The sequence below is a fragment of the Melozone crissalis genome, unplaced genomic scaffold (genome assembly GCF_028551555.1).
Source record: "Melozone crissalis strain CALT ecotype California unplaced genomic scaffold, PUWL_Pcris_2 ptg000004l_1, whole genome shotgun sequence".
NCBI lineage: Eukaryota > Metazoa > Chordata > Aves > Passeriformes > Passerellidae > Melozone > Melozone crissalis.
The window spans coordinates 12,602,571-12,617,670 of record NW_026535782.1 but is presented as its reverse complement, the minus strand read 5'-3'; the positions used below and the strand labels follow the sequence as shown (position 1 = coordinate 12,617,670).

Sequence of the window (15,100 nt, the reverse complement as noted above, 5' to 3'; positions counted from 1 at the left end):
TATAAAGAATATAATGTCCAATCACCACTTCTGTGCATTACACAAAGTAGTCTTCTTGTCCAATTAAACATCTGCTATCACTGGGTAAAATGATGTCCCAACTCCACGTCACTGTGTTGCCTGTCTGGAAAGGTGCCTGACTGTATTCATGGGTGACTTAAATGCCCAAACTTAGGACAAAGACAATTTCTCTAAAAGCTGTCAAAGCTACCCACTTTTGCTGACTGGACAGGGAATTTAGGACCACATTTAGGAGTCTTGATACTCTGTGTTCTTGCTATTGAAACATAAAATGGGGGGACAGCAAGATACTTCGCAAGCATCACAGCTCAGTGAACTTTAAATATGCTCAAGAGGCAGCATTTCAGACTCCATGTGTAGTAGCTATCATGGAGAAAAGTGATAATTTAAAGTATTTAATTTTTTTATTATTTCAGCAGGCAGGGCCACTAGGTATCAAATAGATAATTGGATCAGAAATCAAAAAACAGTTTCTTCTAAAGATGGGTCACTATTTAAAAAAAGTTAGTTCTCATTTCTCAAGTTAAAATGAAAGCGTAGCTCCTGCTATGAAAAATAAAAGTTGAAATTAATTATGGTATATAACAGCTTCATGAATCCTTGACATACAGTACAGATTAGATTCTAGACTCCTACTGTCCCACCACACAAAAACATTAGTATTTTTTCCTCTAACCATATGCAGAGAGGCTAATTAACACAAAATCCTTTTTCCTTACTGAAAAAGGAGTCTTCAGGCTTTATTAGAAAAACAGGAAAGCAATTAACTAAAGATTAAAGGGGCTCCATCTGCATGAAGCATGACAGAAATTGCCAAAAGGAGCAGGAGACAGGTAACAGAGGATATAACAGAAGCAGGGCAGGGGGAGAAGGAGAGAATGAGCAACAAAAGGTTAATATTAAAATTGTAACTGGAGATCTTTTACAGTAACCTGCTGGAAGTCAGCCAGAGGGGATAAGTGCAATGTAGGTACAAGGTTAGGCAAAAGTCTATGGACTCTGTTCAGGTCAGACTACCTGATCATAATGGTCCTTTCCACCCTCATAAATCTGAATTACACATGTCTGAAGACAAAGTGAATACTAAGCACAAAATCAAGGAAAGGTTTAAATCTAAGTTGAACTAAACCCCTTACATTATTATCATGGTAGCAAAAGGCATATGTGAAAGGCATTAACTTTATTCTTGACATCTCTAGGCAAGTATTTATCCCTCTATCAGTCTTCACAGAAAGTGCTATGTCTCATAGGGAGTAGCTGCTTGACATCTTTCTGAGAAAAGACTACAGGACAACTCTGCCAAAATTATCAACCTCTTTGACTCTCCTATCTTAGGGTAACCCTGGGTTTGTAACATATGATCACCTCATACAGTTTTCTAGCACTGGAACATTATTTAAAAGCCATAAAAGTTGCACAATTCTGACTAAGTGTATCTAACAAGCTACATTCCAGCACAATCTGATGGAGGAGGAAGTCTCAACTTATTCATACAACCAGCCCTTTTGCCCTATGGCAAATTGCAATACATCTTAACTGGCGTACTTCTGTCCACACAAAAGCTGGCATGTATCTGAAGTCTTTCCTTGCCATGGTTACTACAGGATCAAGAAGGGTCAAAAAGGGAGCTATGAACTCAGAAGGTCAGTAAGTCTCAGGGGATCCCAAGTCCCTCAACATGTATTGCTAGAGCTCTCAAAGGTCCTGCCTGAGCACTGATATTACATAACATATTAGATTTACTTGAAAGTCCATTTTGATGGAAAGATGCAAATGTGAACCACACCACAAGCACGTTGTATAGCTCCTACAACACCTTGGATGGATTTATCTGCCTGGAGCCATGACAGACCACAACCAGAACCAGGTGCTGTTGTGCACCTCACCATGGCTCATATGCTCTCAGTGACCAGAGGGAAAGCTGACAGCACAGAGCTTCTCAGGGGTCATCAAAACCTCAGAGCTCCTTAAGGATAGTGACTCATTGGTGGATCAGCTGACAATGAAAACATGACAGCCAATCTGGCAGGTGCAGCACCCTGTTAGCTCATCTCCGCCGCAGACAAAAATAGTCTGCATGTTGGATGAGCAGCTTCTCCCTAATGACTCTATCTGGCCATCACTGAGATTACAACTGATATCACCAGAATCACAACAGCCCTAAAGGAAGAGCCTAGTCTCATATAAACTCTCTTTTCTCTTCAGACAAAACAAAATTTAATGGAACAGTGTTGTCTTTGTTAAAAATTGCAGAGTAGCACTTATCTATAAGATGGATAGTCTTACTCAACTGCTGTTTTCAGCTAAAACAGAAAGATCTGCAAATCCCAAGTGAACAGAAAGGACTGAAAGTTCATCATGGTACTGGTAGCATTTCACTCACCTTAAGAATACATAAACTGCAGTAAGAAAACAATAAACTAATGTAGCATTGATGCAACTCAAACACCTTCCTGTGCTGTCAGATGTCTATTAGAGACACCTGGTTTTTAGGTGTATGCTGCAATTGCAACAGCTGTACAGGGAAAAGCAGGGATGGATATGAGGATGGAATGATCCTCTATCTAAAATTCTTCAGAGCCTGGAGCACACTCTTTATGGAGCTGAAGCTTGAGCTACCTGCACATTTTCAAGCTTATAATGAGCAATAGATATGACCTGGTTGAAAGGGGTTGCCTGCAAGCAGACACAAACAAAAGGCCAACAGAGGAAAGGCATTCCTGGGAATAGCAAAAAACACATCTTTTCTTTCTCTCAGAAAAGGTCACAGTGTCAAGGAAGCTGGCTAAGATACTGCATTAGCTGCAGGTGCTGCGGGCAGGAAGAGCTGAGGTACAGCAGGAACACCCCAGGAAGCAGCACAGGAGAAGCTGGGAGCTGGAGTGACCATGACACCAGTGAGCTAGGCAGCCTCCTCACTGACTCAATGCACTCTCACAGCACTGCTAAGTTCTGGTGAACAATTTAGGCATTCAAGACTTCTGGAAATTCAGAATTGCAGCTATAACCACTGCAGAGAGCTCATTTTCAGCTAATTCATCATTTCACATAAACATTAAACTGTGCACTGTGTGAATCCAATAAATCTGACACAAAGGGCTACAGATGCTTGCACATGTAAATGGGTCCACAGACAACAGATTGGCACCTACACATTAAATCATGTGTGTCCTGAAGAGGTCTGATTTGACTGTCTATGACCAGAATAATCAAACTCACTGCAGATATTTTAATTAGTATACACACACATTTCTTTACAGGCAGAATTAGAAGCTGTGAAAAAGAGGGGCTCTGATGTGGCACAACTGGTTTAAGCCATCATACAAAACAGAGAACAGTCACTATACTGTATACTGACCTGTATATGCCTCATTACAGCTCCCAACACAGTATTGTATTCCCTGCAGTTACTGCTCAGAATATGAGACACTGAGATATTTTCCATTTTGAAGAAGAAAAAACAAACAAGCAACAGTAACAACAATAACAACCACCCCAAGACAAAATAACACACCAAAACCACACAAATGCTCATTTGGAAAACATACTAACTGCTTTTCAATTAATATTATTCTCTTTCTTTTGGCAGAAGCTGTGTTAACTTGAAATTAGGTGGTTATCTATACCAAAAGTATAAAAGGGATGGTTTCTATCTGTAGACATGACCGATGTTTCTCCTTTCCAAATGATAAGTCTGGGAATAGAACAGGATTTGAGGTCTGAAAACAACATGTTAATAAATGCTAAATAACATAACAGTGCAGAAATTTCTATTTACAAGATGTCTTCCACCATCCCCAAGATAAAGTTTCTGCATTTAAAAGGTGGAGGTAATCTTGTGTTCAGCATTTCGCTTTTTAAATATAAAGGTAAGTTAAATGAAGCTTAGAGGAGGTGAAAGACATTAGAAAAGTACAAATCATCTCTTGATACTCAGCAAGGGACTAAATAACAAAAAAGGAGCTTAAGTGCTATTTAGCTGCACAGGCTGTGCAGCTAATTATGAGAGAGCACCTTGGTAGATTGTAGAACCCAGGAAATTCCTCTGGCTGCCCTGGAGGACTCGAGACCCTGTCAGGGGGCTCAGAGACCTTGGCACAGAGACCAAGACCCCTGTGCCTTTGATTTAGCCCTTGGAAAAAACAATCACCAACCTTTACATGAAGGATTACAAGCCATGACAGTTTAAGTAGAATGACATTGAATTTATCACAGAGTGAAAAAGTAGATTTTGGGGTTTTTAGAATGGGGCTTCAGGGGGCAAGATGGAGGAATCTGGGCATATCCAGCCTTTCTCCTTCTTCTTCCTAGCCTCCATCTTCTGCTGTGATGTTGGCACTTTTAGATTGGTTTAGAGTAGAAGCTCACTGTCTAACATAGGTGATAGGTATTGGAAAGTAATTGTAAACATTGTACAGTAGTTTTTAGTATAAAGACATAACACCGCCCCAGGGGCAGGCAGAGTGCCTAGAAATGTCCTGCTGGATGGAGCTCGGCAGGACAGGAGAAAGAATTTTATAGATAAGATACAATAAACAAGACTGAGACCGAGAAATGAAGAGCTCTGACACCTTCTTCGAGCGCCGGACTGGGAAAAGAGACTTTTGAACTTTTCTCGGTGCCACTCTGACAAGCTAGAGATCCCGATAGTAGCAGACACCTAACCCCTCTACAATGCATTGTCCCCAGCTATTCCAGAGCCTTGGGGACAAAGAGCAAGTGCAATCAAGCAAACCCGAAGTCTTCATCCTTACAAACATCATTCAAGAATTTCAAATGTCACAACCCACGAACTGCTTGCAGGTATCATCTTAATGCCTCATTCCTGTGTCACAGGCCCAAGGCCAACCTTTGCACAGTGACCTGTGTTGGCTATGTGCACAGGCAGCTCGCAGACCGAGGCTGTGCTCGCTGTCGGAGGCCGTGCCCGCAGGCTGAGGCTGTGCTCGCTGTCCGAGGCAGTGCCCGCGGACCGAGGCCGTGCTCACAGGGCCGCCACTGCCCCCGGGTTCGCCATGCCCGGCCCGGCCCGGCCCGCTCGCCGCTCCCTGCTGCCACCTGGCGGCAGCTCCGCTCCGCACACCGAGCCCCGGCGGGCGGGCAGGAAAGGAACACCCTGAGGCCTTTTCTGAGAACTGCTACCACACAAGCTGAAATCACCGATTTGCGTTCCAGTTTTCCAAAGTCAGAGCAGCTCAGGCGGCGCAGGGTGACTGCCCACCTCACGCTTTCCGTTCCAGAAAAGAACCGAGGTGTGCTCCAGGCATTGTTAGGTTCCCTTGGCACTAACTCCCCACAGATATTCAGGCTCCTTTCCTCAAAAGCCAGTGTAAACCTGAAAAACCTTATTCCTTACCAACCCTGAGCTGCTCCCAAGAAAGATTTTCTTTCTGTTCCTCTGCTTACATCCACCACTCCAAAAATGAGATTTCTTCCATGCTCAGGGTATTCTGTCTCCTCTTCCAGAGTCTCCCTGGTCCAGGGAACAGGATGTGCATTATGGCAGTGCAGCCACAGCCTAATGATAACTAGAGCCCTACTGCCTCTCCTGTCCACACACAAAGCACTGGACCAAAGCCTTTCACTCGTCATACCAAAATTGGTTTTCAAGGCAGTGAATGCTGCAGCAACTACCCTGTTCCTCTCACACAAACCCAGTATAAGGCAGTTCAAAACAAAAGCACCAGCCTCAAGTGCTTTCAATGAGTTTTGCCTTAGTTACCTTGTTACTCTTATCAATTTTATTTATTGATTCATTATTTTTTGCTCCAAAGTTAGAAAGTGTAGCTCCAAAGGCAGCAAGTCCCTTTGGAGCAGAGAAACCATGATTTGGTAATGATTTGAATTTAATTACACGTTATCTTCAGCCTCTCCAAACAACAGTTTAATAACTAAGGAGAAAACAATCCAAGAGCACCAAACTGCAAAAGAAAAATAATGAAACAAAAACACCCACAATGCAAGAGAAAAATAAACACTTCACTTCTAATTCAGGAACACAGAAATAGTGAGAAAATAGAGCTGGATAGGGCCTGAAGTTCTCAAGCCATTTATCAGGTGCCTAGTCCCAGGAGAGAAATATTACTTCTGGCAGTTTTTTCTCTAATCTATTTTTAAAGGCATAAATATAAGAGGATCCACATTGTTCCTGCCTGGATCTCTTCTTGTCTTTTTCAAAATCCCCTTCCAGAAGACTCCATAACCAAAATCTGAACACCCAAATCAGTGGTGTTTGGATCACCTCATCCTTCAGGAAAAAAAAACCAAAAACACTGACCCAACACTCAAATGACAAGCATTTTTAAAGCAGCTTTCAAAAAATAAACAAAAATTCTGCTTCAAAAATTAGGAGTTTAAATAAGCTGACATGATAAGCACATAGATAATTCAGGAAAATTCAACCACAGCCAAACAGTAAAATGAAAACTGAACTGGGAACTACACAGGTGAGTAATGGAAACATAAAAATGACAGCAAGCACCTTCCACAAGGGAAGAGACTTTTTATGAAAGAGTAAGATAATTGTCTTGTAGCTCTGCTAATGTACCTATCAAAGTGACATAGTTTATTATTTCCTACTTTAATAGAACCTAACTCACACATTAAGCCTTATCCCTCAGAAATGTTTAAAAATATATTAGGAATTCTACTACTTTTGGATTATATTGCCCTGCATTATACTGGTGTAGGCAAACAATCTACTAAGATGAGAAAATTAGCTCTAAGATACAAAAACATTTTTTTCTGCTTTTCAAGATGCAGAAGTTACCAGTCTTGTTTTGAAGCCAAGAATGCTAACAGTTTGCTGGCCATTTCCAATCACTGTGGGTCAGTCCACAGCTGTGCAGGCACTCAGTTTCAAAGGCATCCTCCACACTTCTCAGTATGTTTCTCCAAGATGAAATTTCTTTCTGAAAGTCACAGTCAAAACATAACTGAGTACCTGACTCTGCATTGCTGTGATCAGTTACTTGCCTTAACATTTACACAGAGAAAACAATGAAAGCAAACATCCTACCACTGCACCCAGATAAGGTAACTGTAAACTGAAAGACAGCTTGCTGAAAATAACTCTTCTAAGTGGAGTATCTCCAGTATCACCTTGAATAGCAGAAAAGCAAATTCTGCAGTTAATATCATGAAATAATGATAATTAAACTGTAACTCAGAATAGCAAATGCCAGATGAAGTGCAATTTATGAGCTGTTTGCACGTTATTGTACTGCAAAAACAATGACCTGCACAAACTGAACAGATTCCAGCCCGAGCTTCAGGACATTACTGACACTTAAGAAAACAGTCCTTTCGGTCTTTTCAGTGTCAAACACCATTTTCACAATGCTAAATTTGTTCACATATGCAAGTGATCCTTGAGGAAGCAAATGGCAATATTTATGTACAGAGATTTAATAAAAGGGACCAGAGTCACAATCTGTTCAGTTCTGAGCAGGTTAACAAAGTCACGCACCTTGTTTTCCTCACTTATACTAATGGGAACAAGTACTCTGAAACAGCACAGACACCCAATCCTAAGCCTGGTCAACCCAGCTACCACCTAATGCACTACCAGTTTAACACCATGCAGAGAAATGTCTCACTGAATTTGGAAAGACATTACCACTTCTATACCTGAGACAAATTACTGATCTCCTTATCTGTCAGTATCGTGAATGTATTTTTGATAGAAAATGCAGCTTTACACACTTAAAGGATGATGTGTCCATTTTCGGCTTGTTCATTCTTAGGTAGTTGTTTCTTCAGAGAGCAGCAGTTGAAACTTAGATGTATGTTGTGAAGAAAGCTGATTACAATTTACACATCCATTTCAGTTTAAGATCCACCCCACCTGCCTGGCCACAAGACAGTAACTCAAAAAATCCCTTTGTTTGCTGCAGAAAGTCACAAGCTGAGAACTATAAAACCACAACATCCTGGAGAAGAAAACATCTGAGCAACAGAGTGAAAAAATGTAAGCACGTGTACACTTAAGGTCTGCTGCAAACCTTGGACTGCACTTTTTGGTCTCTGCTCTGCCACTGAGCCCACTCAGCTCTTTCAGATAACATCAACAGCTGTGGAAGATCATCAAAGCAGACTGTTTTGCCCTTAATAAAGGAGATGACTGTCAGGCTCAAAACATATAAGTAATGTGCAAGAGCAAATCCAGCTCAGCCAAGAGAGCTGAATCAGCTAGCACTGGAAAGGCTTGTGCTGAGAACACAGAGCAAGTACATCCAAGTTGCCTTAGACTGAAACGGCAGGAAAACATCAAAACAAAAAATGCCAGTATTATCACAGCCTGTCTTCTTCAGAATTTTTTCTAAAAGGGTCACAACAAGAGTTCCTTAGTTAAGGAAGAGATTCCTTTACAAGGAACCAAAGGCCAACATGAGCAGTGCTTGCCAAAAATACAGCAAGGGTAGACCACCAGTGTGAAGTGTTCACTCCACAAATGCCAAATTTTTAATTAAAAAAAAAAAACATTTATTACAACAGAATACTACAAAGAACTAGCTTCAATGATCAACAAATAAACCTTTACAAAATGCAAACAATGTCATTTCCAACTGCGGAGTGACAGATATCCCAAGTTTACAAACACAACATCTTTTTGTTTATGCCCACTTAAAAATAATTTCCAGTCTGCTTTATTTTCCATCAAATACAGTACACATTTATCCAAACAAAAGCATGTACATTCAATATAGAACATTTTGAGCAAAGCTACAATCTTAGTTCCCATTCACAGTATTTTTAGTGCAATGCACTAAAAGGGCCAAATAGTTCTCTATCCATAAAAGTATTTTTACTCCTGATCTTGTGATCAACATTTAGATATATTTTATACAAAAAAGTATACATGAACACGAGGCACCTCCCTAAGTAAGGGAGTGAACCGATATAAAAAACATGGTATTTCATCTGATGTACAATACCTTTCAAATTGTAGCAATTTGACACAAATCACTAAACAAAATATTTTCTAAAAGGTAAAAAATAAAAAATAAACAAAAACAAACAAAAAACCCGAAACAAAACCCATGATTGCATGAAACCTGCCAAGAACTTCATAATGGTAGGCATGCAACTGTTTTACTACTACCTTGATTAAAAGGTTAAAAAAAGGGTATCTAAACATTTTCCAATTACACAAAGTCAAGTGTTACCCATAGTGGTCATTTATGATTTTGAGAGAAAATATATTTTGAGTATCTCCCAAACTACCCTCCCTTTTTATTAATATTTAATGAAATAAGCTAACATTATAAGTGGTTGTGCACAGATTGTCTATAATACATCAGCAAATATTCACTACCTTCATATTAACATTAGTGTGTTGATCTTTCAAAAATAAACTGAAAAAATAAACTGCAACTATCATTAAAGTGCTTGTGTATAATTTTTTTTTTAAATTAAAGAATAGAGGAATGTGGATATTCTTGTAAACTTTCTAGATGTTTACAAAGTTTTCCTGTGAACCACATATGGAAACAAAATGGAGGTCCTCGAAGCAACTTAGCACAGTGAAATTCAGAATGTCCTTGAACTGGGAAATTAGTCAGCATGAACAAACTGAATTCATGGCAAATACTAACAATAAGAATTCGGCCAATAAACACTACATTGTTTGCTCTTATACATTCATTTGTAATAAATTTAAAACAGTGTATAATACAACGTTTACCAAAGTAGGATATCACATCAAAGTTTGATCTGTCCATCAATTAGCACTGCCAGGGAGGGCCAGTATGCATGATGAATTTTCTGAAGATTTCCTAAATGAGGAAAATCCACCTTCTTCCAAAGCTGCTGCTCATTAACTTGTCTCTGGTGTACTCTTTTTCAATTTCAGAAGTTTGTTCTATACTGGGTCAAACTACAACTACATAGAGATAACTGCTAATTTAGAACCACGTGCATTTCACTTCAACTACTTCAGTGCTTTGGGAAGTGGTACTGTCCCACAAGCAGTCAGAATGATTCTTAATATTGTAAGAAAAACAAACAGCTTATGAAAGTATTTCCTCCTTATAGTACCATTATCAAGAATTAGCAGTTCCACCATCAAACTAAAGTCCTTTTCATTCAAATGAACTTCAAACTTTCCGAACATCACTTGAACCTATCTGAAGAGAAATGGGAATAAATTAATACTTTGAGTTCACCCATATAATCCTCTTTTAAACTACACAACATAAATAATTTACAAGGTTAAATTTTCAATTCTTATTCAAAATGCATAAGTCACTCCCCCCTCTAGAATTCAGCATAATTCAGGGTTCAATTCAGTTCATTTTTGAAGTTCTGCCTAATTTGGTCAGGATTTATTAGAAAGTCAGGAAAGCACCACATCATAATTTAATATAACTAGGTGGTTATTCACTGTGAAAGCTGAACTCAAATCAAATCACCTCCCAGAAAATAGCGTTTCAGAGCTGAAACATAGAACAAGGCACATATACTTTGCTTTTTTTTTTGCCAAATATGCTAGAATGATTCTGCATAAGGATGTTAAAAACTCCTAAAATTATCACTACAGTCTCTCTTCATCATAGTTTTGTACAATCCCCAACCCTCAGCCATCAGTTGGTCAGTTTGAAACACAAAGTGACTGCACACAAATATTTTCTTTTTTAAAAGGTCCTCTAAAAATAGGCCATGGCAAGGCCTATGGAAAACTGAGTAGCTACAAATACAACCCCTCCAAGTGTAAAAAATTCCGAGAGCACCACATAAGCAAAAGTTTAAAAATTCTAGACAAGACTTCAGTACATACCAATGGTTAAAGCAAAAACTTTGATAAGATTTGAACAACTTAAAAAACTAAATGACCAGAAGTCTCCAAACCTGGGCTTATATAAATAAGCATTAAAAGAATGGAATTCTGAATTTGGTGACTTCAAAGGTCTTTGCAGACACCTAACCCATAAAGATTTTAAATCAAAGCAACTAAACAACCAAATTACATTTAAAAACCTGCTCTATGCACTTTTGTTAACAATGTGTGGGCAATACACATGAAAATAAAAATTTAAATTAACAAATACTAATTCCAGTAAGTTCATAGAAATTTTTTGTTATCAGCTTTTACTTTAGTACTTTTAGTACTTCTTGAAGTGGTCGCAGCAAAGTTAATTAAATGAGTTAAGTTATTCAAACCATACAAAATTACGGTTAACTTTGAAAAAATACTATTTTAAAAATGTACTTATATTAGCTTTATTACAGCAGATGCCTTAAGACAGTTTAAAGAGTTGACTTAGTACACTTTAATCTACATTCCATCTTTCTACAATGACAAATTTAATTTTAACTCTTTTCCAAAATGCTAAAAAAGAAACAAATTTGTCATCTACTTTTGCATTTTAACCACTAAACCATAAAATATATGGGAAAATATGTTTTCAGCAATAAATCAACAACAGCAAAAGAAATGCAGTGGTATTGTTGGTTTGTTTTTTTTTTTGTTAAAAAGACAAAACACTTTTTCTTTTTCCTCACCAGACAACAGCTTTAGATCTTGTACTTCTGCCTTTGGTTTTACTTTCTTCAGGTGAATGAGATACATTTGCTTTGTGGGTTTTCTTATGATGTTCTAGAAAAGCTTTTCTGGCAAATGCTTTCCCACATTTATTACATCGGTGCAGAGAAAAGTTTTTTGTTACTTTTACTTCAATGCCACCATCAGCTCCTTCATACTTTTTATTGGGAGAATTAGAGGTGACATCCTGTTTTGAACCGATCTGTTTTGTTTCATCCTTCTGCGAGCCTCTTTTTGTCACCTTATTTAGAACAAGATCAATTGGCTTCTTTATTGCTCTTATTTCTAAACTAGCTGTTATTTTCCCAAGGTAGCGTGGTGACTTTTTGTGAACCACGGTTATGTGTCGGATCACGTCGCGCTTGCGACGCGTTTCGTAGGAGCACAGTGGACACCTGTAGTATTTAACATAAATATTATTTCCATCTGTGTGTAATTCAATGTGCTTTGTTAAATTCTGTTTAGACGTAAATTGGCGCTTACAGAGTTTACAGTAAAGCTGCTTGAAGTCAAAGCCAGCTGAAAGTTTTGGCTTCCTGGCCTTTTGCTGGCCACCTGCAGCAGATGCATTGGTTGATTTAGGGGTTGATTTAGTGGTTGATTTGCAGGTTGATTTAGTGGTAGATTTAGAGGTTGATTTAAGGTTTTCAGGGTCCTGTTTAATCTTATTTTTCTGTGCTGACGGTGTGTTCTTTTTCTCATTTGAATGATTTGTTCCCTTTAATTCATTCTGTGGAGAAAGCATAATGGAAGGGGGTGAAGGTTCTACAGAATCTGCTGGTTCAACTTGTATTTCTGTGCCATTGGTAGCATTGTTGGGTCCTTTCTCTCTTTTAAAGTTCTTTCCAGAAAGAGTTATCTTGTGAACAATTTGCATATGCCTTTTCAGCATTATCTGTGAACTATATTTCCTCTTGCACAGAAGGCATTTGCATGCACTTAAATTGTATTCAGCCTTTGAAGACGACTTTTGTTTTCTGGTCTTAAGAGATTTTTTAGCAGAAACTGTATCCAAGAACAAAGGTTGCCCAGGCTTTGTAGCTATATCAGGAGTAATGGAATCCCTTCTTAATCCTCTATGAACTTCATCAAAATGCCTCCTTACATTGGCTTTTGTGGCAAATGATTTATAACACACAGGACAACTCCTACCTAACGCGACAAGAACATTCTTATTTCGTCCTCTTGCAGAGCATTGGTTTGGTTTCTTTTTTGTTTCTATATACTTCTTTAGTTCTTCCATCTTTTTTTTGTGTACTTTTCGAATGTGCCGGCGTACACTGCGTCTTGAATGAAATTCCTTCCTACAGAGGCAACAAATCAATTGGTGGCCATAATCAGAATTATCCAGAGAGTCCAAGTCAGGATTTACCGCTGGTGGCTGTTCTTCAGGAGTAGGTATCACCTTGTTTGTAACAGGATCAGCAGGAGGTAACTCTAGAGTATCCCCAGCTGGGACTGGGGCTGGAGCTGAAACGGTCTTGGGTTGCTCAGTGCTGGGTTCCTGGATCTGTACTGGAGCTTGATCGGGGGTATGGCTGCTTTCTGTGTTCTCATCTGGGCTATCAGTCCTTGACACATATTGAAATACAGCATTTTGATTAGTTTCTATAGGTTCCAATGTAATTATATATTCTTGCTTATCTACCCTTGGATAGATTGCTTCAAGAAGGTCATTTATGGCTTGACTCTGCTTATCTTTTGTATGTGGGAGGTCTGTGAAAAGAGGAAAAGGTATTTTTTAATGATTTGGTGATTTCCAATTATTTCAATTTCAAAGTAGCTTTTAACCACTACGTGAATTAAATCTACAAATTTCCACAAATCCTCTTTTGTACTCTTTGAACACTCAAAGGCTTTGAGTAATCATTGCAAGTTGCCTTTTTATTAAAAGCCAGCATCGGAAATAACTCTCCTGGTGTGCTAATGTGAAAGCCACCTGAACTAAATATCTGTATGACTGGAATTAAGCTAGTCTTTAAAAAACTGTATCAATTGCAAGAATAGCATCATTCGACTGAGCTTGTTCTGCAGGTGTGCAACTAAGCCTGAAGTATCATTAAAAACCGATTTTCCTACTGTGGGATACAGGCACTCACAATAAAGGAACCTAATTCTGGAAATAAGCCCTTCTCTGTGAATTCTGAACCTCTGTGAATCCTTACCAAAGAATGAAACATCTGTGTAACCTGAGCATTGCATGAAGATATAAGTAGATCATATTTTACAGGTCTCAGTAAAATTCTCCCTTTGAATGCCAAATTAGTTCAGCGCTCTAGCTGCCAGTGTGACACTCAGAGCATCCTCAATGGCACAACTAGGAAGCTGGGGTCCTACAGCAAAAAGGTGAGGCACTGAGATGACACAGCTCAAATTATTGTGGATAATTTTAAAGATGTGAGTCCTGGTAACAGCTAATTAAAAACCCACAGTCAGAGTTATTCCTTCCACGCACCCAGCAATAAATGGAAAGTGCCAGTACAAAAAATAGGCGTTTTGTAGCTCCAAACCCATTTTTAACACTGAATTTTTAACAGCTTTTACAGTCAGTTTCAAATGAGCCTATCTATACAGCTTTCACCAAAAGTAAAAAAAGTCTTTCCTATTTTATAGTACTTTTTAAGACTACTTCATGACTATATTGAGTGCATGGATTTTTCACCATGGTGTGCTGAACTTTGATTCCCAGCTCTTGCTCACTATCTTTTACTTATTGAAAAAACTCCCACTTAGTCCAATAACTATACTCAATTTTATATAAAGCAGAAGTATTTATACAGTTTTATTCAGAGTGTGTAATATTATTCCTTTTATTTGCACCTCATAGTGAACACTGGAAGTTATTTTATTTCTGTTACTTGCATGCTATTTCATATTAACATACGAAAGTTAAAAGAAAGCTAGAATGCCAGGAGCTGGATATTAAGTCTTTCCTCAGAGTAACCTTATTTTGCTTAGAAACTATTACATCTAAAGTCACATGCACTTTTAACGTTGCTTTGTAACTACAAGTCACCCCTTGTCACAGAGAAGCTCTGTGACTCTCTAACTGGCCAAGTTAGCTCATTTAAGGAAGGGGACAGTACCAGCTTTTTCACCTTCTCCTTACAGCTGACACCATGTGAGAAAAAAAAAATCAAAGTATATCTCTGTTCCTAAGCTTTGAAATATTGAGGCAGTAAGGCATTAATCAGGAAAGAAAAATCCTCATTGCCCCTACATTGATCTAGTGAAGAGATCAAGATAATTAGCTCTACAAACACTTTTGAATGCTGACACATTTCCAAATTAATCAACTTTACTCAGATTAACAAAAAGTCATCACTGGAATGAGACTATAATATATTTCTTTTTCCATAAAAAAATATAGTTCTTAACTTTTTCCTCATCATTTAAGTAACTTCTTTTAATAATAAAGCTTATTTTCCACAACAAAGCTGTTAGGCTAGGCATGATCACATAGGATATGTTAAAGCAGCATATGGTGAAGTGAAGCAGGGGAAAAGAGACAGCATTATTCAAGCACAGATCCTTAAA

At 38.5% G+C, this 15,100-nt stretch overlaps 1 protein-coding gene across 4 annotated transcripts in view; it reads right to left on the bottom strand.

Annotated features, from left to right (window-relative positions):
• Positions 1-15,100, bottom strand: part of ZNF800 (zinc finger protein 800) — a 52,019-nt gene that overhangs the window by 29,648 nt on the left and 7,271 nt on the right. For 2 of the 4 annotated variants that reach the window (XM_054280978.1, XM_054280986.1), the window contains exons 5-6: positions 11,524-13,279; positions 8,500-10,144 (exon numbers count right to left, since the gene is read on the bottom strand). In XM_054280978.1, the coding sequence (XP_054136953.1) occupies positions 10,135-10,144; positions 11,524-13,279 (1,766 nt within the window). In that variant the 3' untranslated portion in view covers positions 8,500-10,134. Of the gene's footprint in view, positions 1-8,499; positions 10,149-11,523; positions 13,280-15,100 lie in introns of those variants that run through there. The other 2 variants (XM_054280994.1, XM_054281004.1) reach the window with 2 other exon arrangements.